The 26,516-nt window shown below is 36.2% G+C and overlaps 1 protein-coding gene across 16 annotated transcripts in view; it reads right to left on the bottom strand.

Moving 5' to 3' along the window:
- Positions 1-26,516, bottom strand: part of DCAF6 (DDB1 and CUL4 associated factor 6) — a 162,690-nt gene that overhangs the window by 112,700 nt on the left and 23,474 nt on the right. For all 16 annotated transcript variants that reach the window (XM_007480727.3, XM_007480726.3, XM_056815500.1 and 13 more), the window contains exons 3-4: positions 19,629-19,721; positions 1,599-1,784 (exon numbers count right to left, since the gene is read on the bottom strand). In XM_007480727.3, the coding sequence (XP_007480789.1) occupies positions 1,599-1,784; positions 19,629-19,721 (279 nt within the window). The remainder of the gene's footprint in view (positions 1-1,598; positions 1,785-19,628; positions 19,722-26,516) is intronic.

The raw sequence follows: 26,516 nt of genomic DNA, 5'->3' as shown, positions 1-26,516 counted from the left end.
TTCAGATCTTCCTGACTCCAAATCTAGCATTCTACTCACTAGGCAACATGGCTATGAAAAATGTTAAAGAATTATGACTTTAGAGCAAACTAATATGAAAATGAAAGAACCCAGACAAGATAAAAAGCTATAACTTTCTCTCTATGAAAAAGCAGAAAAATCTCCATCTCCCTGGACTCTGGTAGGGTATCCCTTTGTAGAGATAGTTATAATTAACATAGGAAGATCAAAATAATAAACACTAATTTTATTAGAGATATGAAAATCAATCAATAAACATTTATGAAGTGCCTACTATGTGCCAAGCACTGTAAAACAAAATATTATGTAAAGTCTAAAAGGGAAAAGGTAATTATCAAATGGAAGCAAATTGGAAGAAACATTACAAATTAAATAAAAAGGAAGAGGGAAAAGATTCTGTATAATCTGATAACTATCTTGTTATACTTGAGTTGCCTTAGAACTGACTTTGTTTATCCCATGGGACCCAAGGTGATTTGAAGAAGCTGACTGTCTTTGAAAGCATGACCTAACAAGTTTGTCTGGGGTAACCATGGAAACCAGCTCTTTTAGCCCTGGGATACATGATAGGACTCAGGTCCTGCCAGCCAGTGACTCATTCCATACCAGCTCTAGTGGTCTCTCTATAGGATGTGATAATCAAACAAATATGTCTGGGGTCCCATAATTGCTATCTCTTTGGTCCTATTCACTCTCTCTTTCAGTTGGAGTCATTCTGGAATTGTTCACTATTACATTTAACCTTGATAAGGCATTTCCTAGTGTAGATTTCTGTATTCCATTGCATTCTCAAGTCTAGGAAACTCATTACTTCATGATGAATTAACATTTTAAAGAATGTGTAATTGAACTCCCCAAAATATGTACCAAGGATGTCTTTGATCTCCCTTTAACTAGCAATCCATCATCCTCATTCCTGGGAGCCCTCTGCCCATTCCACCTCAGATCTGTTCCTGGATTGGCCTCTTAAGCTTTCTCCCACTTCCCTTCTCTAGAAAATTATTTAATCTGCTCTTTGCTGCTTTTGAACTGAGCTCCTTAGCAAGAGACTAATTAGTCCCATATGCACATGCATGTTCTTGCTTAATAAAGATTATCTGAGTTTTACAGACAATGGCATCTCTTGGTTTTCTTCTTGTTCTGGTAAAGTAGGACAGAGGTCTCTAGGGGTCTGTGTGCCCCAGGGAGTTTGTTCCCCCTTAGGGGAAAGAGAGACCTAAGCTCTATAGAGTTCCTTTCTTAGTTTACAATTCCAGGCATAGGAAAGAGTAAGTAAAGGCATCCGTCAGGAAAGTCCATGGCATGTTTGGGGAGAAGAGAGGCTAGTCTGCTTTAGTTGTCATGGAGAACACATGAAAATAATTTTTAAGCTTTTAATTGCCTTTAAAAAAAACTTTTAAAAAACCCTAAAAAATGTAACTTTTGGGAAATAATATAAAACTGAGGTGCAATCTAGAACAGTTGGTCAGCACTTCTGATTTCTCAAACCCAAATAATCTTTCCATGCTTGCTTTCTCCCTTTCTTCTTATATTAGACTAAATCTGTACTTTCACATAAGCAGAACATATGACTGTACCTCATAGGTAGTTCCATAATGGCACGTAAATTGGCATTGTCTGTTGGTCTCTGCATCTTGATCAACATTAGTATAAAAAATGACTCCATCTCCAGAGCAGGATACAATCTGTTTGTCATTGGTGCAGGGTAAGAATTTTGCACTAAATATATTTGCCCTGTGTCCTGAGCGAATTGTTGTCAAGACCTAGAATACAAAAAGAAAGTATTACTATAAATTCTTCCCTATAAAATTCTCTATGGTTATTCATATATAATGATTCAGTTAAAATTGCTATTTCCATGCCAAATTTACATTAGTGTTTTACATATAAGAGTTTTATTCTGATAATTGCATAAAGCCAGAAACATTAAGCAGGTAAAATGTATTTTCCCGATAACAGCTGAGCTAACATCCCCTCCCCTCACCAATCTGTTGCCAAGTCTGGTTTCTATCTGCACAGCATCTCTCATTCATTATATGTACACCCCCCTTTCTTACTCAGATGCCATCATGGGTGCAGGCTCCATCACTTCAGGGCTAGATTATGACAATAATTTTCTGGCTGGTCTCTCTATCTTAAGGTCTTGTCCCCACTCCAAATCATCCTCTACTCTGTCATCAAACTGATTTTACTAAAGCCCAGGTCTGCCCATGTCATCCTTCTCCACTACTCAATAAATTTCAGTGACTCCCTCTTTGCTTCCAGACCTTCACAAGTTGGCTCTTCCTACCTTACAATATTCTTGGACTTTATTGTCCCCTTCAAGTGCTCTATGATCCAGCTCCCCTGGCTCACCTCCTCACTGGCTGAAATACTATCTCTCCACAACACTACCTCTTGGCTCCCTGCAGGAGGACTTACCCACTCCATCCCACCTGCCTCAGACACTGACTAGCAGTGCACAATGAAGGGAAAGCCCCTTATTCTCCCAGCCTGGTTTCCTGAATTGTGTCAAGTGGGGATATAATGGCGACTCCTTCCCAGAGCTGTTGGGAGGATTAAAAGAGAACATAGGGAAAAGTAACCCTTCCATTTACATTGCATAGATGGATCATGTGTCAAGAGTTCAAGAAATGTCTGCTGACACACAAGACTTGCTTGACTGCCTTAAATATGAAAAGAAATGTGACACCACTTTTTAAATTCACTTTCTACTTCTCCCCTAAAATAAAAGTTTTTAACTGGGCGGTGCATAAGATGGGTTTCCCCCAGGGTATTCCTGCCCACCCCTAGCTCCCAGGTGTCAGTGACATTTGGAAGGGATCATCCAAATTCCTAGTCAAAGGCTTTTCCTATAAATTCTAACATGTCCTGACAAGCATTATAAGTTCACAAAGATGTTTTAAAGATATTTCTATCTTAGGCTAGTCTTTAAAATACAAATAATTTTTGTACAGTGCTCGAAGGTTTAAAAGGCACTTTATGTTAATTTTCTCTTGACAGAGGTAACTAGGTGGTACCATAACACATAGAGAACTGGACCTAGAGTCTGGGAGACTCAAGTTCAAATCCAGCTTCAGACACTTACCAGTTGTGTGACCCTGGGCAAGTCACTTAACCTCTGTGTGCCTGATTCCTCATCTGTATAATGTAATTATTCACATTCACTACATGACAGGATCATTTTGAGGATAAAATGAGAAAGCATATGTAAAGTGCTTTACAAATCTTACAATGCTATGTAAATATTAGATGATGATGATGATAATGATGAAGCAGGAGCTAAGGGAAATTAGTCATTTGCCAGGTTTGTACAACTAGTAGTGGTCTGAAATGATTCAAACTCAGGTCTTCCTGACTCCAGGTTTAGCACTCTACTCTAACACATTATCTCTATTCCATAAAGGATAATAATACTTTGCATCACTTTCCATCAGAATTTTAATTGTTACTGCATTAGTAATGACCAGCTTAAAACAGGGATGAGATATAATGGCTTTGGTGGGAAAGGATACTGAAAGAGAAATGATGACAGGTAGAAATAGAAGGCCAGAAAGAGACTGATAAACGATTCAATTCAATTTAACAAGACATTAATTAAACTCTTGACATGTATTAGACCTTGGAGCCACAAAGACAAAATAAAATAATTCCTGGCCTCAAGGAGTTTACATGGGGTGGGGGAAAGAAGGAGGCAGAGAAAAGAATTAATCAATAAGAATGTATTAAAAGTTTATTTTTCAGAGACAGCCAGACTTTGGCACTACAAAGAGAAAATAAGCAGTCCCTGTCTTCAAGTAATACACATTTTATCTGGGGACATAAGATGTGCCTATAGAAATATGCACATTTATAGGTACATACAAATCACATATAAAACTGACAAGTTAACTTGGGGAGAAGAGGCACTATTAGGAAAAGCCTCATCTTGAATGCAGCTCTTGAGATAAACCTTGAAGAAAATCAGGGATTCCATGAGGGAGAGGTCAGCAGGGAGTGAATTTCATGCATGAGCCCTGAGTGTAAAGAAAGGAGTAACTATAATAAGACTGGAAAGGTAGGATGAGGCTAGATCGTGAAGAGTTTAAGTTACTAACAGAGAAATTTATATTTGATCGTAGAGGCCAGTAAAGCTTATTGAATGGGGACTGTGAAGGAGAAGGGACAACACATTCAGAAATCACCTTTAGGACAACCACTTGAGGGGCTGTGTGCTGACACACAGTAAGTGTTTAATAAATGTCTTATTGATGGATATAGAAGATTAATAATAAAGATTGTGATTGTTAATAGAACTATCACTTATATAATGCTTTAAGATTTGCAAAGTGTTTTATGAATATTACCTCATTTCATCCTCACAATCATCCTATAAAGTAGGAGCTGGTTTTTATCTCCATTTACAGTCGAGGAAATTGAGAATGAAATGATTTGTCCAGAGTCACACAGCTGGCAACAGAAGCAGGATGTTAAATTTGGGTATTCCTGACAATGAAGTTTAGTGTTCCAGTTACTATTTCACTTAGCTGCCCAATTATAAACTTGTTGCAATAGTTCAAGCCAGAGGTAATAAGGATCAAAACTAGGGAGGTATTGATGAGAGCAGAGAGGAGATGGATGCAAGAGATGTTGTACAGAAATAATCAGATATGACAACTGAGTAGGAGTAAAGAATTCATGAAAGCTAACTGGTAGTGAACCTGAGTTACTAAAAGCATGGTAGTTGCTTAGAGAAGTTTGAAAATAGGTTTATTGGAGGGGAAAGATGGTGAATTCTGTTTTGGACATGCTGGATTTGAGATGTCCACGAGACATTTAATTTTAAATGAGCATTATACATTTTGGTCAAGTGGGAATGGCGGGGGGGGGGGGGGGGGGCGGGGACATACACAAGAGCGGTAAAAGTAGAAACAAAAAAATATGGCAACAGACTGTAGATGGGGGCAGCTGGAGTGTCACTGTGTTATAAAAAAAAAATGTCGGCCCACTTAATATCTCTGGTTTTTTTTTTTTTATGAGATTCAGTGACTGTCCTATTAGAGTAAAGTAATATCACAGCTGAGTTTACAAGTTTCAATTTCCAGTTATGTGCTCATATTCATCAAACCATCCGTCCTATAACATATTTAGATAGGATGATTCTTCTAGCAAGTTTTTAACTGCCTGTTTATGTTATAACTCCAATTGCTATTGTCATGGATAAGGAAATCTCATTATATTAATGTATAAATCTGGAATAAACATAATAATACATAAAACATAATAATAAAACATAAAACATAATAAAACATAAAAATCTGGAATAAACACTCTTTGAGTTTCTTATTTTAAGAATCAAAGCCGTCTGAATTTGAACAAGGTTAGTTACAAAACTCTGAGGGAAAAAAAAAATTTCTAAGCCTTGACTCCCTATGGTAACACTTGAATTACAGAAATTTATGGAATAAACAAATGAAAAATGCATTTATTAAATACTTACTATGTGAAAAGCACTGTGCTGCATGCTGGGGATACAAATACAAAAGTAAGATATCTCACCTGATAGAGGAAACAACACATACTCATAGACAACATATATTCAGGGTTACTGATAATCATATTCAGTGCTCTATTCATTGTGCCACTTAGCTGCCCAATTATAAGGCTCTTGAGACAGTCCAGAGATGATAAGGACCAAAACTAGGGTGGTGTCAATTGACACATATAACACATTTAAAAGTCAAATATAAGTAGGAAGGAACAGCAAGATGAAGTAGTAAAGAGTAGTTTCCCTCTACTACTAATGCACAAAGAGCTAGAAAATGCACCCCAATCTTGATCTGGAAATCAAAGGAAATACCAGGGATTCTTTTTTGTAGCCAAGATCTTTTTAGGGAGACAGAGATCTGTAGCCAGGAGCATATAAGGTGGAACCTTCCTGACTAGGGGCTTGCAGTTGTGGACTTCGGCAAGAAAAGGCCCTAGTTCCAGCACCATGGGGGTCTGAGGCTATGAAGAGAGGAATAGAGGCCAAATGGCAACTCTGTCACTTACACTCTGAAATTCAGTGTCACATTCAGGATGGATGAAGAACAGAACCTGAACCCATGAAGAATGTTTCAGGAAAAGGAATATTTGTGGGCTTGAAGCTGTGGATGGTCTCAGACACAACTCCTAGCCCAGTATGAAGCCTGCAGTAGAATAACCCCAGGACAGGGAGCTCACACTCAAAAAGGAGCCTGCAATTCTGTCATTCTGAACCTATAAAGTCATCCAGCTAGCTGATGAGGGCTGGATCAGTGTATAGACCTCTAATAAGAGGAGTACACCTCAGACCCAAACCCAAGTCAGGAACTTGCAAAGCTCAGACTGCTCTAAGTGTACTGAAAGCCTACAGGTTTCTTAACAAACTATCAGTTGCCTGTTTTTGTAAGCTCACAAAGGTTTTTACATTTTCAAAAAAAGTTGATTGTATTTTAAGATAATATATTTTGAGATATATTATATTCTTGGCTAACAATAGGCAGAAGGCTGGATTTGATCCTCTGGCTGAGTTTGCTGATCTAGCCTAGCCTAAGCTACCCCTGTAAAGAACAAAAATTCAAGACCTGGAAAAAACATGAACAAGTTTCATGAGAATACAAAACGGGATCAAGAATAGCTCAGTTATTCTCTCCATAAGTCCTAACACAAAATTCAAAGTGGGGAATTAAAACTGGAAGAATAAGTAAACAATAAAAGAACTCAAACATTAAGGGGGGAGGAAATTATCTCATATAATCATGGCCCCTCTCTCTCTCTCTCTCTCTCTCTCTCTCTCTCTCTCTCTCTCTCTCTCTCTCTCTCTCTCTCTCTCTCTCTCCCCTCCTTTTTCTTGCTTCCTTAATATCTTCCCTCTATTATAAAATAAACTACCATAAGTTCCATTTTACTTTAGTAATTCATTTTGGGATTTAGAAATTAAATCCCTGGAGACCAATTAAATATTCAATCCAACCATAAATTTAACAATTGTAAGTTTTAAAAGTATGCAAGCAAAGAGGAAAGGGAAAAGAGGAATCTTTTGAAACTCACTTTGATCTGAACTAGCCAAAGGGAGAAAAAAACCTACAAAAACATATACATACTACATACAGATAAAGAAATACATTTCACTCACCAAGGAAAGGGAAGGAAAATGAGAGAGGATTGAACAAGTGGGAAGGTTGATTCAGGAAAGAATTCATCATTAGCAAAGCAAATAAAACATTAAATGTTGTTCTGAAAGACTTAAAAGAAGAAAAAGATAAGAATCTACATTTGATCTACATTAAATGTAGATCATTTAATCTACATTAAATGTTGTTCTGAAAGACTTAAAAGAAGAAAAAGATAAGAATCTACATTTGAGCTCTGGGCAAAAGAAAGAGGGGCAGTAAAGCAGAAGCAGATTGAATCAAACCTAGAATAAAAGTGCTGAAAACCTAGTTGATCACCAGCCTCTTCTTTGTAAAGAAAGGTCAGGAAACCAAGACAAGAAGAAATGTAAATGTATTTGCAAAATGTATTAGAAAGTAGACTCCAACAATGTGTTCACACTTGAAACAAAGATAGATAAAAAGTTAAAATAAGGAGCTGAGCAAAATCTATTATGATTCAGCTAAAATTAAAAAAGGTAAGAGTGACAATCATAATTTCAGAGATGGCAACAGTAAATATAGGCTTGATTAAAAGAAGAGATAAACAAGAAAGATAGTATGCGGAAAGGTACCATACATTGAGTTAATGTCACTACTAAACATATGCAACAGAATGTCATAGCTTCTTTATATCTAAAGAAAATAAGTTAAATGAGTAATAGGGAAGAATGGACAGCATAACTATAATAGTGGGGAACTCAACGGATTCCTTTCAGACCTAGATGAATTTAACCAAAAAAGAAAGAAGTTAAAGATCTAAATATAGAACTGCAGAAATGTTAAATATGATAGACCTCCAGTAATCATTGAATGGGAAAAGGAATATACATATTCCTCAGCTCTGCATGATACTTTAACAAAACTTAACCATATGTTAAGATGTTAAAAACATCAAAAAATGAAGAAAATTAGCAATATTAAATGCATCTATTATAAAAAATACAATAAAATTATATTAGGCAAAAGACTACTTTTTCAATGACTACAATTAATGGTATACTAAATTACTCAAGCATAAAAATGGGTGGGTAAAAAAATCATGAAAACAATAGACAATTTTATTTAAGAGAATGACAATAATGTTACAATATACCAAAATTTGGGATGCAGTCAAAGCAATCCTTAGGGGAAATTTTAGAACAGATCAACAACTTGGGCATGCAATTAAAAAAAAAACAAACTAGAAAACAAACACTATTACATTATCCTGATTCAATACAAAATAGAAATTCTGAAATTCAAAGAGATTAACAAAACTGAAGGCATGAAAAAATTGACAATGAATAAAATTAAGAGCTGTAAAATAATTAATCATTAGCTAATTTGATTAAAAAGGAAAACAAAAGTAACAGTAAGATAAATGAAAAAAATAAATTCACAACAAATTAAAAAGAAATTGTATAAACTATTTCATTCAATTATACTAAGAAAAGATAGCCTAAATGGGATAGAGAAAAATATAAAATGCCCAAATTTAACACCAGAAATAGAGGATTTAAATAACTCAGTGAACAAGACCTGTGAACGTGGAATCTAGAGGTCCCCAGACTTATAGCTTCAAGGGATTTGGTGATCCCCAATTTATTTAGTTTGGAGGCAGAAATCCTAGGTTTTTACCTTGTCACATGAGAATTCCTCCCTAAAGTAAAGTCCTACCTTCACTGATCTCAGACTAACTTTAAGACTGTAAGATTTGGCACAGTAGGCAGGTAGTCTGTCAGTCTCTCCAAGCTGAAGGTCCCCAGTTCAATCCTCAGAAGGAGGGTGTGATATACTGGGAGAGGCTTCTGGAAACAAGGAGAGTCATTTGACATCTTAAAGTCTATTGTTAGTCTGAGATCAGTGAAGTAGGACTTTCCCTCAGAGGGGAACTCTCAAGTGATGAGGTCAAAACCTGGGGTTTCTGCCTCCAAACCAAATAAACTGGGGATCACCAAATCCCTCCAAGCTACAAGTCCAGGGACCTCCAGATTCCATATTGACAGATCTAAATGAGCTCCTGAAGGGGGAAGGGTGGGAGTAAGGGGGTAAGACAGGAAGCACCCTGGAACCAGAACTCTATTCAAATATTCAAAGAAAAATTAGTTCCAACATTACATAATCTATCTGAAAAAATAAATCAGAATAGAAGGGGTCCTATCAAATTCTTTCTAAAATACAAAAGCTTTCTTAATTCCTAAGTCAGAAGAGTAAAAGAATGAAAACTCCTAATGAACAGTAATGTAAAAAGTGTAAAATAAAATATTAGCAAGTAAACTATAACAACAAATCCCAATGCTTACATACGAGTAGGTTGGATTTATATCAGGAATGCAGGATTAATTCAATAGAACCAGTTGTGATTGTAAAGTTGATTTTAATCCCTTTGACTTCTAATTCCTCTTTCACCCTCAAACACTAGAAGAGGGCTCAAATGTATACAGAAAATATTCCTTGCAAATAAGGTAATATTTCTTCCTAATATTTAAATCTTAAATTCATGCAAAATAATGTTTCAATTTCTCTTTTTTCTTACCGGCAAGAAAATAATCCTTTATTTTAAAGTAAATGACTTCAGACTCTAGAGTCTAAGCTAAATATAGTCTCCAAGTTAGAAATTGAGAGGCTTTTGTCTTCAGTAATATATCAGTGTGTTACAAAAGATTCCATGAGTTGATTAACCACACATTTCCATTTGTACAAAAGTAAGTTGAAATCTAAAGGAAATCATTTCCCTTATAGTTTTGGTCCATTTCAAATTAAAATAAGGACTTTCTTCAGAAGCTTTTTTGGAAACAAATCAGAAAGATCCGTCACAAGTCATTAATTTTGTTTAATATATTTTCTAATTCATACTTCTGCAAAATTCTTTTAATTTATTGTACCTTTAATGTCAACTTTTAGAAAATAGTCCTTATTCATTCTCAGGTATCCAGTTAAAAGTATCTATGAAAAATGCATAGTATTGGGAAAAAATTCTCAAATAATAAATAACATACTTGTTCCTTGATTTTAGAAAAGCTTGGCAGGACTGGTGGTGCATTCTTACAAAATCCCTGCTACAAAGGAAGGCTGAGATTGGTAGATGACCTCAGTTCAAGAGTTCTGTGTTACAGCAGGACTCATGTCAATCAGGTATCCATACTAAATCCTACATTAATATGGTGACCCCTTCCCCCAGAAGCATAGAAGCCACCAGGCTGCCTAAGGTGGGATCAACCTCTTTGGGCCTAATAAATGATGCAGGTTAAAGTTTCTGTATACCTAGAAACAGTGTGATCAGGTCAGTGAGTAGCTATTGCACTTGGAGCTGGAGAGAGATAGGGAGACCTTGTCTCAAATATATAACAAACAAATACAAAAACAAACAAAAAGAAAGAATTCAGGTTTTAAATTTTTTTTCATTAACAGAATTACAGCACTACATAAACCAGAGTAATTAAAAATCTGACCATCAGGCATGCCTTCTTATACATCAGAAATACATCATCATTGCTAATTATATGGTTTGCTGTCCAATAATTGCTACTTTAGAAAGGAAGAACTTTTAAAATAACAAGTATTTCCTAAGCCAGGACAATTATCAACTAAAATTGGCACTTAAAATTCAGTTCCCTTTAAGAAGACTAGTCTGGATATGAACTTTTTAAAAGCTCAGGAAAAAAGGCTGAATACTAACATACATACATTCATGTACATGTGGAAAAACATATAAACAATTATTCTATGAGGTCACTATTATTATTGGGCAGTCAGGACTTGTTATGATTTACTGATATTAAAGAACGGTCATTTTTACTCTGGAGTGTATTCGCAAAGAGAGTAGCTAGATATTCCAAGTGACTAATTTACTTGAAATCCTGTATCATCTCCATTAAAGGAATAGTTCATAAAAACTACTAAATCATATAGGCTATTTCTATGTGTAGTTATGGCTCTAAGTAAATAAAAATTAAAGAGGTTTCCTCTACATGGCTTTCCAAACACTTAATAATTTTACTTCCACAATATTTATGTATCAATGTTGAATCTTTTTATGGCATCAACTTTGTCACAGTGCTCCCTGATTGTAAACTGTGAACAAGACCTTAAGTGTATCATGAATTAACATTCAGAATTCCACACTAAGTTTATTTGTATTACAAACAGGGTAAAGGTTGTTCCAAAGCATGGAAATTTTTTTAATTTTCTCAAGTTGCAGATTACAGCCCAACATTTAGAAAAACAGTTTGTATACCCTGTTGAGTTATAGCAAAGACTTCTCATATAGAACTTTTATGTAAAACAGTACAGGGGTCTTTTCTCACTTTCTTCTTTGGAACGTGAGTAAAATGACCTATGAGTCATTTTAGGCTATAAAGGAAACAACTGCATGACCTATGCTTCTCTGAGATATGCAGCAGCAGCCTGTATGTCCACTTGATTTATAGATAAATGAGAAACTTTAAAAACTGGTTAAGGTTCAGGACAAACAATTTGCAGTCAGTAGTTACTAAGCTCCTACTATGTACCAGGCTCTGTGCTGAGCACTAGACAAAGGACAAGGGATCCCAAATTAAGATGAAAGTCTAGGAAGAAAATTGGGAATAGAATAGCACTCAGGTCAGGGTTTACCAGTGAGAATGAAGCTAACCCAAAGCCACATTATAGAAGGCATTAGCTGTTTGCAGAAAAACTTAATAGAAGTAACCAAGTCCTAAAACGTGATAGCTTACTGATTAGGTTAAGGTCTATGGACGTCACATTGTAAAATAGTCAACCTAAAGTGAAAAAATAATTTATAAATTTGAAATTATATCACTATAAAGACAAATGGTAACTCACCAGTCTATTCAACACTGGTATGAACCTCAATAATAAGTATGCCTATAATCAGTAAGTAATAGGGTATAGTCATTGACTTCAAATAGGTAGGATCTTTATTTCAGTCTAGAAAAGAAAATAAACACTTGACAAAATGGGCATTCTAAGTTAGATTTAGGCATTATTTTTAAATCACTAAAGTGTGTCCTAACTGCAGAGAAAAGTTTCAGACATGCTGTGTTTTATTTTGCTTTTTCATTCTAATCAGCTATTTATCAGAAATAAGGTTCATAGCTTTACATTCCTCCACATTCAAATATTCATTAATTTTTCCCTATAGTAGAGCATTACCTAAAACTATTATTAAACAAAAGAATTCTGAGGGTCATTGTGATGACTGCGTATGGAAGATGCCTTCACTACAGTAATCTTGACAACTAATATAAATAGCTTATAATTACTTTAGGAAAAGAAAGTAAAACACCAAGTATACTTTTGACAAAATTGATACTTTTGATCACTGAAGTCTTGCTTTCACATGTAATGAGCTATGTCAAATATTTTGCTAGGTGGCTCAGTGGATGGAGAGCCAGGCCCAGAGATGGGGAGATCCTGGATTCAAATTTGGCCTCAAACACTTTCTAGCTAAGATATCCTGAGCAAGTCACTTAAACTCTATCACCTAGCTCTTCCTGCTCTTCTGCCTTGGAACTTGTATATACAATATTGATTCTAAAATGGAAGGTAACAGTTTTTTAAAAAATGAAACAAGTTTTTCTTTCCTTAGGACAAATCAGAAATGTTATTTATTTGTCAAGGAACAGGAGACATAAGTATAGCTAATACAATATAAGTCAATACATCATAAATTAAATGGGAAGTCTTCCTGATAGAACAACAGCTGTAGCATTTAAAAAATTATGAATTCATCACATATACATTTTTGTAACTTTCTAGTTTTCTCTGCTTTGGAATTGTGCCTGTCAAGCTTTTTCATATTATTTTAGGGCATTGTAAAAGCAATGTCACTAGTTTGCTTACAAAAATATAATTATCTTAGCATTTCATTTAATGCTCTCATTTTCTCATGACTTCAAGTGGTTTTAGGAAATACTGCTCCATCAGTCCCTTACACCTCTGAAAAGAAAACCAAGTTGGGATTATCACCTTTAATGCATGCTACAATTCTTTGTTTCCAAGAAAAGCTAAACTTAAGAAAATGGATATGAAGCTTGAGTTTAAATGAGTGCTTTATAGTCATAAAATGTGCAATCTTTCAAGGTTTTAAAAGGCATTGTAGTCTAAATAATGCCTGAGAAATTACAATTTAAAAACTACTCTGTGACTCACCCATAGAGCTCTCCCCTTATTGAGGATGACAGCAGGCAAAAGTTGGGGACAAAAGAGGTCTGTGAATAAGGTAAACAGGATGGCCACCACCCTGCCCCTTCCAGAGTATCACCAAGAACTGGGAAAGGTGGACAATGTGGCAATGGCCACCAATGACACTTACTTCTCTGATTATAGAAATAGTTATTACTAAGATTCAATTAACACCAACTCAGAATAGGTTGAGCTGGGAAATTAGTGAGTTCTGCATTCTTGGAATCAAGCAGTGGCTTGATGACCACTTGTCAGGAACGCAGTGATGGGGACTCATGCTTCTTTTTTCTTTTAACTTCATTTATTTAATTAATTTAGAATATTTTTCCTTAGTTACATGATTTATGTTCTTTCCCTCCCCTCCACTGCATTGATCAAGACCTATTTCCATATTATTAATGTCTGAACTAGAGTGATCATCTACATCCCCAATCATAACCCCAACAAACCATGTGACCACGAAAATGGTTTTTCTTCTGTGTTTCTTTTCTTACAGTTCTTTCTCTGGATGAGGATAGCATTCTCTCATGCTTCTATAAGAAATGGGAGCAGATGAGCTCCACAGTCCCTTCCAAATCTGGAATTTTATGAATCTTGTCTTTCATTTAGGCTAATAAAAACAGATTTGTTCAAATAACTATATTATATTGGGAATAAAAGGCACTGAATGCATCATCTGAATAAAGAAAAGAAAAAACTTCTAAGTGAGATCAAATATATAAAATTAATTTTAATTGTTTCTGGTAGGTTGAAAATGCTATAAAAATTAGTTACTATGATGTCCAGGTACTCTGAAATTTTCATAATTTTAAAAAGTACACAGGTTTAAAAAAAATTTAGAGTAATTTTTTTTCTTAAAAGATTCATGCTATCAACTTAAAAGTGAACTCCTTTGTTTCTTCAATGAGCTGATTTTTTTCAGGTAAATAAGCTTGAAGAAAAATGTGAGAAAATCCTTATCAATTTTTAAGTTACATTCAATATACTTAGAAGGCAGAAGGCTTAAATCTTAAAAAAAAAAAAGCAACTGTTAAGAGACAGCTTTAAAACTGCTTTTGTAAGCAGGCAGAAATTTTAAAATGCAGAGTTTGCTTTTTAAGAAAATTTTTTGTGTGTGCTATTTGTTAAAAACAAAGAGGGAAGATAGGGGAGTTAAAAAACAGATAACCATCCTGACTAGAAAATGAGGTCATAAGGAAAGAAACTAAATAGGGTTTAAGTTTTGGGGGATTTTCCCTATTTTGATCAAGGAAGAGAAGTATTTTTTAAATTCCATTTTAGTGGAAAAGACAGAGAAAAAAAGAATCAGGAATCATATCAAAGTTAGAGCAGGAGGGGCCTTTGGAGTCCACTAAGTAACAGAATCATAGAAGGTTAGAACTTGAAAGGAGCCCAGAGATTCTAACTCCCTCCAAAAATGAGTAAACAGGTTTGGGGCTGAAGTGACTTGTTTACACATCATATCAACCAGTTAGCAGAAAAGTCAAGAACACATTTTGGTCTATTACCAGTCTACAGTCCTTTAGAGAGGCATAGTAAAATCAGAAGGAGGAAATCTTTAAAATGGATCAAAACAGATAAAGATCTCAACTAATGCAGAAATTTAAATAAACATTTATTAAGTTCCTACAAATGCAAAGTTGCCATGCTAGGTTCTAGGGATAACATGAAAAAAACAAACACCCACTCACCTTGCCTTACAAGAACTGACAATCTAATAGAGAGAATAAAACAGGTTATACAAACACAAGGTTTAACATGATAAGGAATAAAGAATGAGTCTCACCTCTTCCATGTGAGAGGCCGCCTACTACTTGAAGGTGTCTACCATGTCCCATTTTTCTTTTCTTCTCCAAACTAAATATCCCCAGTTCTTTTTGTCAAATCGCATACAGCTTACCACTTGTTTGTCTGCCTCTGGATGTTCTCTAGCTTGTCACTGTCCTGAAAATTTCTTGGGGGCCCAGAATGGAACATGATATTGCAGATATGATTTGAACATGGCAGAGAAAAAAAGGCCTATCACCTCCTTAGGACCAGATACTGTCCATTTGTTAATGCAGTCTAAAACTATAATATCTCATCTTACAGATACTGTTTGCCTCCTCCTAGTTCCTTTATTTCTGATCTTTTTTCTTTGGATGAGGTTATTCATCTCAGATACAATAAAGGTACCACATAAAGTCTACCTATGCTGAACTGGCACTCCCCTACTGGGTCTTCCCCAATTTTGATTCTTAAACTGTGATAGTTCATGTTGTCCAACTATATAATACCACCATTTTTTAACAATGATATTTTAAAAAATGGATTTGGAGTTCAGGAAGAAACTTGGAGTGGTTCAGAGTCCTTTGCAATTTCCCCAAAACAATTAGCCAATTCTCTGCCTCTGATTTGCTTCTGGCTCAGCCCATCATCCACTTGCAGGGATTGCCCATCTATAGGTAAGTGAATAAACTGCCTCAATTTTTTCATCCAACTGTATGACACATTTTGGACAATGGGATCCTCCAAATACCTTCAAATATATACTGAGGATATTTAGGAAAAAAATATAAAAAGGGAAGGGGAAGGCTTTCTCAGATGATTTTCTAATACAAAACACATCTTTGACCACAAATTTTAATGAAAAGATAAAAAAAAAAAATCCAAACCCTGTTGTGCTTATCTCTGTTGAATACCAAAAAAAAAAAAAAAATCCAGAAATGTTTATAATAAGAGAGCAAATCACAATCTCCAAGGCTCTCCTACAGCAAGTATCCTCTCACATGCATGTTAAGACCACACAATTTGTTTAGTCAACAAGTATTTATTAAATCCTTCCCATGGGAGCCAGGCACTGTGCTAAGTGGGTCTGTGCTAAAGGGTACAGAAAAAGAAAGGCAGAGACAGTCCTGATTCTTAAGGAGCTCAGAATCACTATATACATACATACAAGATAGATACAAAATAAAAAGAAACAAATCTTAGAGAAAACAGACTTTAAACCTGGGGCACTAGATTAGTCTTCCTGATGAGGTGAGATCTGAGCCAAGTCTGGAAGGAAGCCAGGGACACTGGGAATCACAGTGAGGAGGGAGAGCATTCCAGGCATAGAGGACAATCAGGGAAAATGTACCAGGAAGTGAGAGGTGATGAAGGAAGGAGGGAGGGAGTATCTGTTCAAGGATAGGAGCTGTGTGTGTGAGGAAGGAAAAGGGCTGGGAAGGTAAAATCACCAAGATCACTTGTACTGGGCATGTGAGGTGAGTTCAAGGAAAGGGAGGGTTATACCAGGGCTGTGAGCCTGGGTCTGTGTCCTACATGATAACTGGAAAGCTGGGAAGAGGGAGGATGGTTTGGGGGCAAATAGAATGGGCTCTGTTTTGGTTATGTTGAAAGGAAGAATTTATTAAGTGCCTATTCCATGCCAGGCACTGTGCTAAGCACTTTACAAATATTAATTCATCTGATCCTTTCAATAATACTAGGAAATAGGTGCTATGATGATTCCCATTTTGCTCTTGATAAAACCAAAGCAGACAAAGGTTAAGTGACTTGCTCAGGGTCACACAGCGAGTAAGTGTCTGAATCCCAAATTGAACTCTGGTCTTCCTGACTCCTAGTCCAGGGCTCCATCCACTGTCATGAAGAATATCCCCATGGAGTTCAAATGAAAGAGGGATCCCCTAGATATGATCGCTCAATTTGATTTAATTCAGCAAACAGTATTAAGCATGTACTCTGTGTGAAGTCCCATGACAGGCACTGGGGACACAAAGACAAAAATGTAACAGTCCTCTTAAAGGAGCTTACACTCCTCTGAAGGATATGGTATTTAAAGAGAAAAATAACTGTGACATAACACAAGGACGGGAAAGCCTGGGAACTGGGAGAACAGGAAAGACTTCCAATAGGAGATAACATACCAGTAAGTCCCAAAAGGCCTGGGGAATCTAATAGAGGTGAGGAAGGAAAGTATTTAAGGGTGATGGGAAGCCTCTACAAAGCATAGGAGGAAGGGGAATGCCAAGTTTAGAAAACGACAAGTAGAGGTCAGTTTGGCTGGAACATAAAGTATGTCAAGGGGAAGAATGTGAAATAAGCCTAGAAAAGTTGAGAGAATCTGAAAAGTTTTAGATGCCAAGCTCAAAAGTTTGGATTTCTTCCTAGTGCCTCTAAACAGTCACTGAAGATTTCTGACAGGGGAGGTGAGTACTGTGGGTTGATCACAACAAGTTTCAGAATATTTTAGGACTTTTGTGACTACTCCAAAGAGATCAGCCTAATACCCATACAGGAAAAAAACCAAAAGCGCAAGAATGGAGTGGATAAGTTAAATCAAGGGATCAGATGAGTTCACTAAAGGAGAAAGTGTGAAGAGAAAAGAAAGCTACTAGGAATAGGGTCTTGTGTGACAGCAAACACCTTTAGGAGTTGGAGGGGAAGGAAAGTAAGCCAATGAAGAACTTGAGAGATAGTAGGTAGAACCAGAAGAAAGCAGTGTCACAGAAGTTAAGGAAGACAATACTAAAAAGTGAGCTAGAGTAGTTAACAGTGTCAAATGCAGAAGAAAAGTCAAATAGGATAAAGAGTAAAACAAGGCTTTTGGCTTTGGTAATTAACCTTGGAGAGAGATGTTCCAGTAAAATGGCAACGTAAGCCAAATTCTAAAAATCTAAGGTGTAAGAGGGCAGAGAGGAAATAACAGTGAAGATTACTCCTACATTTTACTGTATAAAGATAAGAAAATAAAATGTGATTTCAGAAATTAGTGAGCACTAACAAGTAAGAGAGATGGAGAAAGTCTTAGCAGAAGAGGTGGTACCTGAGGAAAGGTCTAAAAGAAAAGAAAAATTCTGAGGCAGAGCTGAGAGGCTCTGAGATATTTTAAGTGTGGGAGAGGGTTCATGCATGAAGGTTGGGCATGGGCCAGCTCATGGCCCCAGTTAACAGGAATGGTCTCAGAGAGGAGAAAGGTGAAATAAAGATAGGAAAGCAGGAGGATGTCAAGCTAAGGAGTTTGTATTTTAATCTAAGACATAAGGGAATCACAGCAAGTTTTTGAGAAGAGCAATGATTTGGTCAGATCTGTGCCATAGGAAGGTGAATTCAGGTTTGTGTGGTGGTAGAAGAAGAGAAGAAAAGCCTGGAGGCAAAGACACCAACTACCAAGTTGTGAAACAGCCTGCATAAGAGATTCCCAAGGCCTCAATGAGAGGGGAGCTTTCTAGAGCTTAAAGAACATTTATGATGAAATTAGACTACAATGTGAAATTTAAACATTTTATTCACAAATCTCAACACCAGGCTACAAAGATTTTTTTTTAATTAAAAATGGACTTCAACTCTAAAATACTACAAAAAGAGTAGAAAGGAAGGGTTGGATACAAAAGAATTTGTTCCAGCTGACTTGACAAGACTTGGCAACTGAATGATGTATAGGAGGCCAGGAAAAAGAAAGGAATCTAGGATTCTGAGACTGGAAACTGAAAACTCTTAGATTGGAAATTTGGATGACTCAGGAATGAAGGTGAATTGAGACATATATACCTTAGAATTCTAACTTTTCTTAAGCTTAAGTATCCCACTTAGGAAACAGGCTAAATTTATGAAAATATCTCTAAAAGTTCAGAGATATGATTACTAATTATTTTTATTATAATAGATTTATGAGTCAAAATTTGAGGAAATTTGGGATAAAATGATGACTTTGGGACAGTAGATGTTAAGAAACATCTGCATAGCAAAATGGTCAACTTAAAGAATTAAGTCAGAGCTCCCTTCTATAAACAAAGACTATTAAAATGATAGTAAAAAACTGAATTGCTAAATGAAGAAAAGAGAGCAGAAGAAATATTGATAGTTATTTAATCACTATATGAATTTGTGAAAGAAAACAATTCTCTTTTAAAGTCAAGTGATCAGGAGATCCTGAGAACCATTCAGCAGTATTTCCAAAGGGAATGTGAATTACAGAACCAGACATGCCAGACCTGAAAAGCCAGACCTCAGAGGCAAGAAGACATTTGGAGTGAAGCAGAGCAAAATGAACAGTGATACCCAGAACAAAGGCCCAATAATAATACCACAAAGCATAAGAAAACAATGATGCATCTGAAGAGGCACAAATTAATTGAGTCCTTGAAGAAGATGGCAAAGCTTTCAAGTGGACAGTGAATGAAATAGGTGCTCTGACCCAAAATCAACTATCTATGGAAAAAATATGCTACATCAAGTTTACCAATTCCTTTTCTTGGATGATTCTTCCCCGTGAGTTTGTACAATTTTTAGAAAAATACTTACTTTTCGGCTGTAGGGATTACTGATTACTAGATTAGTGTCATCTGAACCAGATAAAATATATTCTCCAGTGTCATTCCAACAGATGGTATTCACCTATAATGACAAACAGAATTGTTTTAAGAACAAAATGACATTGAGAAAAGCCAGATAATCCTTACTTTATTATTTTAAATTTTATATATTTATGATAAAATTAGAATTCAGTAAGTTTAAACAATATATTCAGAAATCTCTCCTCACCATGACACAAAAGTTTTTCTAAATGAAAAATAGGCTTTTGTATATTTCAGAACTGAAATGCTGCAAATAAATCCTACTTCATATTCCACAGTATAAGTCAATGGTTCTAATATTATTGAAAAGAAAAAGGGGGGGGACTAAAATTAAGGAATTAATATTTCACAGAAACCAAGAGTTATAAGGGATCTCAGAGGCCTCTAGTCCAATTCACACCAATTCAAACAAAAAAGCTGTCTACAAATGGAATTCTAGATTCTAGAGTGAAGGCCTGAAGTGAGAGGGAAGATAATTCATTTCTTCAGAAAAGTTATTCCTCTTCTTAGAAGCTCCAATTGTTAGGAAGCTTTTTCCCTGAATCAAATCTAAAATTGGACTAGGCAACTTCTACCCACAGCTCCTAGAGTTCTTCACTGTGGAGACGATCCTTCTTCCATGTAAAAGCCACCCTTGAAAATACTTGAAAACAGTTCCCATGTTAATAAGGCTAGAATGTTCTCAGTTCTTTCAATTGATTCTCAGGAAACTTCACTATTTCCAGAAAGATATTCCAAATTTCATCTGATTAAAATTAACCAGAATATTGGATCCAAACTAATAAAATAAATTTAATAGGAATAAAGTGTTCCATAGACCTCCTTCCCAAAATCTTCTCCTTTCTGTCCATCACCTGATCTATCACCATCACACTTTCTATGTGCACCCCTAATTTGTCCAAGCATGATAGAGTCTCCTAATCCACAACCATAGTCACTGGGGCTCCTTGGAAATCAGGTTCCAGATATGGGACATGACTTGCATCCTGAATGAGAGGCAAAAGAAACTGGTGGATATCTTCTAGGAAGATGTTCTTTGTAAAGAGATGAAGCTTTTGGTAAGAGTGTTGAAGGTCTGGGGGCAGCTGGGTAGCTCAGTGGACTGAGAAGCCAGGCCTGGAGAAAGAAGCCCTCAGTTCAAAAATGGCCTCAGACACTTCCTAGTTATGCGACCCAGGGCAAGTCATTTAACCACAATTGCCTAGCGCTCACCATATCTGTTTTAAGACAGAAGGGAGGACTGTGAACACTTATTGATGCTAGAGCACCACCTCCCATAATAGTGTATCTGCCCCTCACAATGAATAGTCCCTTCCTCCTCCATAAGTGTTTCCCAACCATGAAGGACCCTAACAATTTCTGTCCTTTTACCTTACAGTCCTGTCAATTCCCAACCCACATCCTTTTGACTCTTACACATTACTCTGCACATCTATCTATCCCTTCCCTCCTCTGATCTAAAACCCTATGCTTTCTTGTTTCCCTCTGAAACTAGATAGATTCTACATTCCCTTCCCCTGCTGAATCTCCTCTCCTTCTGACTCCCAAATTCCCTGATTATTTATCTCTGTGACACTGGAAAGTATATTTTACCATTCTATCCTCCAGACCCCCATTTTCACATTGTCTCTTCCTATTTAATTTCCAGAGAGTCCTATCCTGATTCTTTCCTCGTGGCATGAAGGTGACCCTTGTTCTTGAAGGTTATATCAACAGAGCTCAAGCTTTGGAAGGTTCTCTCATGTTAAAAAAGATTTGAGTTTGATCCCTCATAAGACTACGACAGATTGGTTAGCTAATGATGAAATATTTGGCTACAGCAACCTATGAAACAAATAAAAGTACAAAATGGCTACTAATAGCAAGCCAATGGCAGAAGGTACATACATCATCACACAGAGACTTTAGTTCATCTATAAAATTAACTCAACCATGGATACTCTAAATAGGAGATCCTTTTCCAATGGTCTTTTCAAAGAGCCATATTAATAAGAACTGAACCCTACCAATCTTGATATTCATTCTATAAAACAGAAGGAAATTGCAACAAAATATAAGACCCACATGCTCTTATGTGGTAAAAAATAAGTAGGTGGAGTTAGTTTTATCACATATCCACTGTGAACAAGAATCATCATTTCACAGGATCTAATAGTAAGGAAGGTACAATTAAATATGTCCAAAGAAAGAACCAGGAAAATAATTGCAACTTATACTCCAACATCTATTGTAGAGTATGAAGAGATAGAAAAATTTTACATAGAACTGGCAAGACTATTCAAATTAAATCAATGTATATTTTGATACTCTGTGACTTTAACTCAAAAGTGGAAACAAGTAATTGGACAAGAAAGCATGGATTAGGAACAAGGTGGGAGAGGTCAAACTCAAATAGAAACAATCCCTATATGCTGCACATTGACTTAGAAAACCACACTGTGTTGTATTATATTTTTATTGATTTTTATTGATTTTGTTAAACATTTCCCAATTACATTTTAATCTGCCTCAAATAGCATTGAGGAGTTCTACAGGAGTTTTACATAGTCTTTATAAAATACATTCCCTACAGTTTAGTTTCATTTTTTATTGTTCTTTCCAACACTGTCTAGTCATTATGTGTACTCTTTTTCCTGGTTTTGCCTACTTTGTTCTGAAATAGTTCATATGACTCTTTTTCATGTCATCTCTTATAGAATATCCTACTGTATTCATGTACCACAACATTTTTTGCCATTTTAAAACTAATAGATGTTTATTTTATTTCCAATTCTTTATTGTCACAAAAAAATGCCTCTATGAATATTATGGCATTAGTGTCTCTTATCAAAGGAAAAGAGCTTTTGATCTCCTGGGGATAATATATCTAAAAGTAGGTTTCTGGGCAAAGGACGTGGATATTTCAGTTCCTTTTTAATCCTAATTTCAGTTCTCAAGAGTCGTTGAACAAATTCACAATTCCACCAATAGTGTGTGAGTGCACTAAATTTGCCAATTTACATTATGAGAAGAAGCTTCAGAGTTTATAGATGATGAGCTGGAAAGAATCTGCAAGTCAGGCCATTCATTTTTCTACAGATAAAACTGAGGTCCATGGACTTTAAGTAACTTCCCCAAAGTCAAACAAGAAGTAACTGTCAAAGAATTTACATTTGTTTTATTAACGATTTAGAAAAATCTGGTTAAGAGTTGGCAAGTTTTCCTTTCAGAACTGTTTGTTCACAACTAATTATCTTATAGCCTCATCTTTTTGTATTAGTTCTCACTATATTTTGAATTTCAGACCCTTATCTGAAATATTTGATGAAAAGATTTCCCCCCAAGCAACAGTTTCTCTTCTTATCCTAGCAGCAATGATTTTCTTCCTGTAATGTTTCTTTAACTTATACCCTTTTCACTTCCAAGGATAGTGATGCTATCACATTTGGACTTGAACATCACAGTCATGAATGTGTTTGTAGAACAGACAAAAAAATGCACTAGAGAGAACAAGGATTGAAAAATAGGTTGGTTAGATGCCTTCACAGGAAAGAACCATACTTATGATAGTAAAATCATCAAGGCTTAAAAAAAAATCTTTTTTACAAATATCTGAAATTGTGTGGAAACTGGGTGACTTGGATATACTAACAGACCTGAAATGTAGGAACCTAATATTCTTTAAGTTTTGAGAGAAATCCCTGTGTTTTGCTGCTAATTGGCTTCCAAAAAGGCAGAACTATCTATTTTACTTGGAGGGGGAAGAAGAGAGGAGGGACAAATAATAGGTGACTGCAGAGGGAACCAGTCACCAAGTATTAAGAGGAGATCTGGGGAAAGGTGCCTTTGCATGGACTAAGCTGAGAATAGCTACTACTCTATATCAGCAGAGGGAGCTTCCCTAGCAGGAAATCCCTACAGGTAGAATGGCAAAGATCTGTGTGGGAGAATCTATGGCACATGTAGCAGAGATGACTGCTCCCCTCTCCCTCTCCATGTGCCTGAAGACATTTCTCACATGTCCCACCCCTCTGCCCAGCAGCCCAATGAGAGCACTATATCTCTCCCCTTTCTAGGGTAAAAGGGAGAGGGGGATTCATGTGCAGTGTAAGGATTGCAGTTTGGGCACTTGTTTTTTAAAAGGTTCACCATTGATGGTATAGATGATTGGACATGGAGTAAGAAACCCACCTCAGACACTAGCTCAAAAATACAATCAGTTCTTCACACTCTAAGCCACCAACAAAAGTTAATTTCTTCTCAGCCTAGCTCCAGAAGCCCCCCCCCCCCAAGGGACCTTCAGTCTAGGACAGAAGTTAACAGGGGTCCAGTTCAGAGCTTCTTCCCCCTTCAGCCTGGCTTGACTCTCCAACTGACTCTAAACAAGTCACAAAACTGCTATCTATTGCTGACAAAAAAACTTGAGAACAAGCTTAGAGAAATTTGACTTAGTAAGCAAGTATCACAGAAATCAATGTACACTGGCTTTGATATGTTCACAAGACATACAAAGTCAGTGGGTCTGCAGACATATCCAGCTAGTCTGAGACTCTTGAGCATCAAATGTGACCAATCTTTCTAGGCAAAAAGAGGAACTTAGAAACTTGTTTCCTGTTCTAAGAATAAGGGTCCCTTTGATCTCTGGGAGCCTGGGACTTGTGTATTGTTCTTTTTTTTTTTTTAATTAAACAATGGGGGTTAAGTGACTTGCCCAGAGTCACACAGGTGGGAAGTGTCTGAGGTCAAATTTGAACCCAGGACCTCCTGTCTCCAGGCCTGGCTCTCAAACCACTGAGCCACCCAGTTGCTCCCTTGTGTATTGTTCTTTTAAACAGCTTAGGGTGGCAGCAGAAAAATGTTCTCAGTGGGCATTTTGACAGTGATCTGTGGTTACTATTCTATATAGTCATTTTACAACAAAGTTTCCATATGAGATGGGTAAGTTACTAAAGCAGGAAGGATACTTGTTTCAACCAAAAGAAAGGTCATCGTAATATCAATTTTTACTGCTCTGAATCAATATGAATATATAATCTAACTAATTCAATCAACTAATTGGAACTCTTACTATTGAAATAACAGTCACAACTTAATCCCATTTATTTACTAATAATGATTTCTAATTAATGATAACAGTTCCAAGTCACCAATAAACTTATGAGTACCTCAAGATCCTTATTGTAAAGAGTTCAGAGTTGATGGGCTCTTACCTCTAAGATTTCATAGGATCTATGATACCATGAGTAAAGAAATCACGTTTAGGTAAAAAAAAAATCACGTAGAGAACAAAAACAATCAGGTCAGAAGAAAAGAGTAAAATGAATTTTTTTCATTAAAAATTTCAACCTCCAATTGAAGAATAAGAAGGGGGAAAAAGGTACCTCTGAGTTAAGTTTGGACATTTTTTCTCAGAAATTGTAAACATCTAGAGAATGAACAATCCATCTTTGAAAACTAATGGAAAAGTGCTGACTCCTGGTGCAACAAAGGGCAAAGGCAATTAATTACAACTGGAGCTGGGATTTCAGGGGCCAAATCTTCTCTAACTTCTTCAAAAGGCTAGAAATCAATGAGATAACAGTTCTGAATTTTCAAGAAGATAAGCTAAACCCAGAGATTCAGATGGCAATAAATCTATGCCCTCTGCTGAAAAGTTTTTAATGTATATAGTTGCCTCTTTTTATGTGCTCTCCAAGTAGCTAAATGGCATGTTAATCTAACACCTTACCTATAAACAGACTACTTCAGAAAGGCTTAAAAAGTGAGAACTTTGCTTTAAGAGTGGAGTCTTTATGTAAGCATTCCATATGGCTTTGAGATTTTTAACAACCCTACAAAACTGCTTTGCCCACTTATTTGTAGAACTGCAACTTATGTGATGATAAGGCAGTGGAAAGATGATATGCTTATTTTAATTGAGAAGCTATTTGCAAGAGCAGGAAGAGGAGCCACCTGAGAAGTTAAGCAGCAGAGGACCTTTCCCCAGGACTGAGGAAAAGAGCACCCATCAAACCCAGGATGACTAAGGAGTAAAAAGCAGGCATGAAGTGAGTGATAGGGCTAAGGCAAGTAGAGAGAATTAAGTGTGTTTAAAACTGATAATATGGTAACTTTCTATGTAATACATCTATACCCTTAATTCCAAGGTGTATGATTGAAAAAAATCTGTCACCCTAAAAAAGAACTACATATCCCAAGAGCCCACTGACTTCCTGTCATCACATACTTCCTGTAGACAGAAGATAAAAGGCATAGGCTTTGGAGGCTCCCACTCTCTTGATGTAGAATCAGCATTGATGGTGGTGAGTGGGGTTGACTAAAAAATGGCTAACCAGCCATGGGCACGTGGTCTTTATTTTGTATCTTCTTTATTCCTTGATTTCTAATGATCATTAATAAATCTCTTAAAACATAGTATTATTATTGAGATTTAATTTTAACTTTTACAAAGGAGAGGGTTAAGTGATGGAACAAGAATGTAAAATTAATGTCCTATTTTTCAAGTGTATATTTCATTATATATTAAAAGAATATAGAGTTCTTAAGCAATTTCCCCACAACCACCCTATGAAGGAGGGTCTGCAAGTATTATCTGAAAAAAATGCTGAGTGATTAAATGACCTACCCAGGACCATAAGCCCAGATAAACTGGAGTACACAATTTTAAACATAAATAGCATGTGTCCAGGGCCCCAAAACTATAATCAATCTACCAATTGTGAATCAGAAGATTGCAGCTGGAATTCAGATCTCCTACTATTTACCTTTGTGACCACAGTCATTTAACTCCTCTAAGCATATCTCATCATCTGTGAAATAAGAAGGCTAGACTGGATGATGCTAAGAACCCTTCCAG

The sequence above is a fragment of the Monodelphis domestica genome, chromosome 2 (genome assembly GCF_027887165.1).
Source record: "Monodelphis domestica isolate mMonDom1 chromosome 2, mMonDom1.pri, whole genome shotgun sequence".
NCBI classification, from domain to species: Eukaryota; Metazoa; Chordata; class Mammalia; order Didelphimorphia; family Didelphidae; genus Monodelphis; species Monodelphis domestica.
This window is presented reverse-complemented; position numbering and strand designations above follow the sequence as displayed.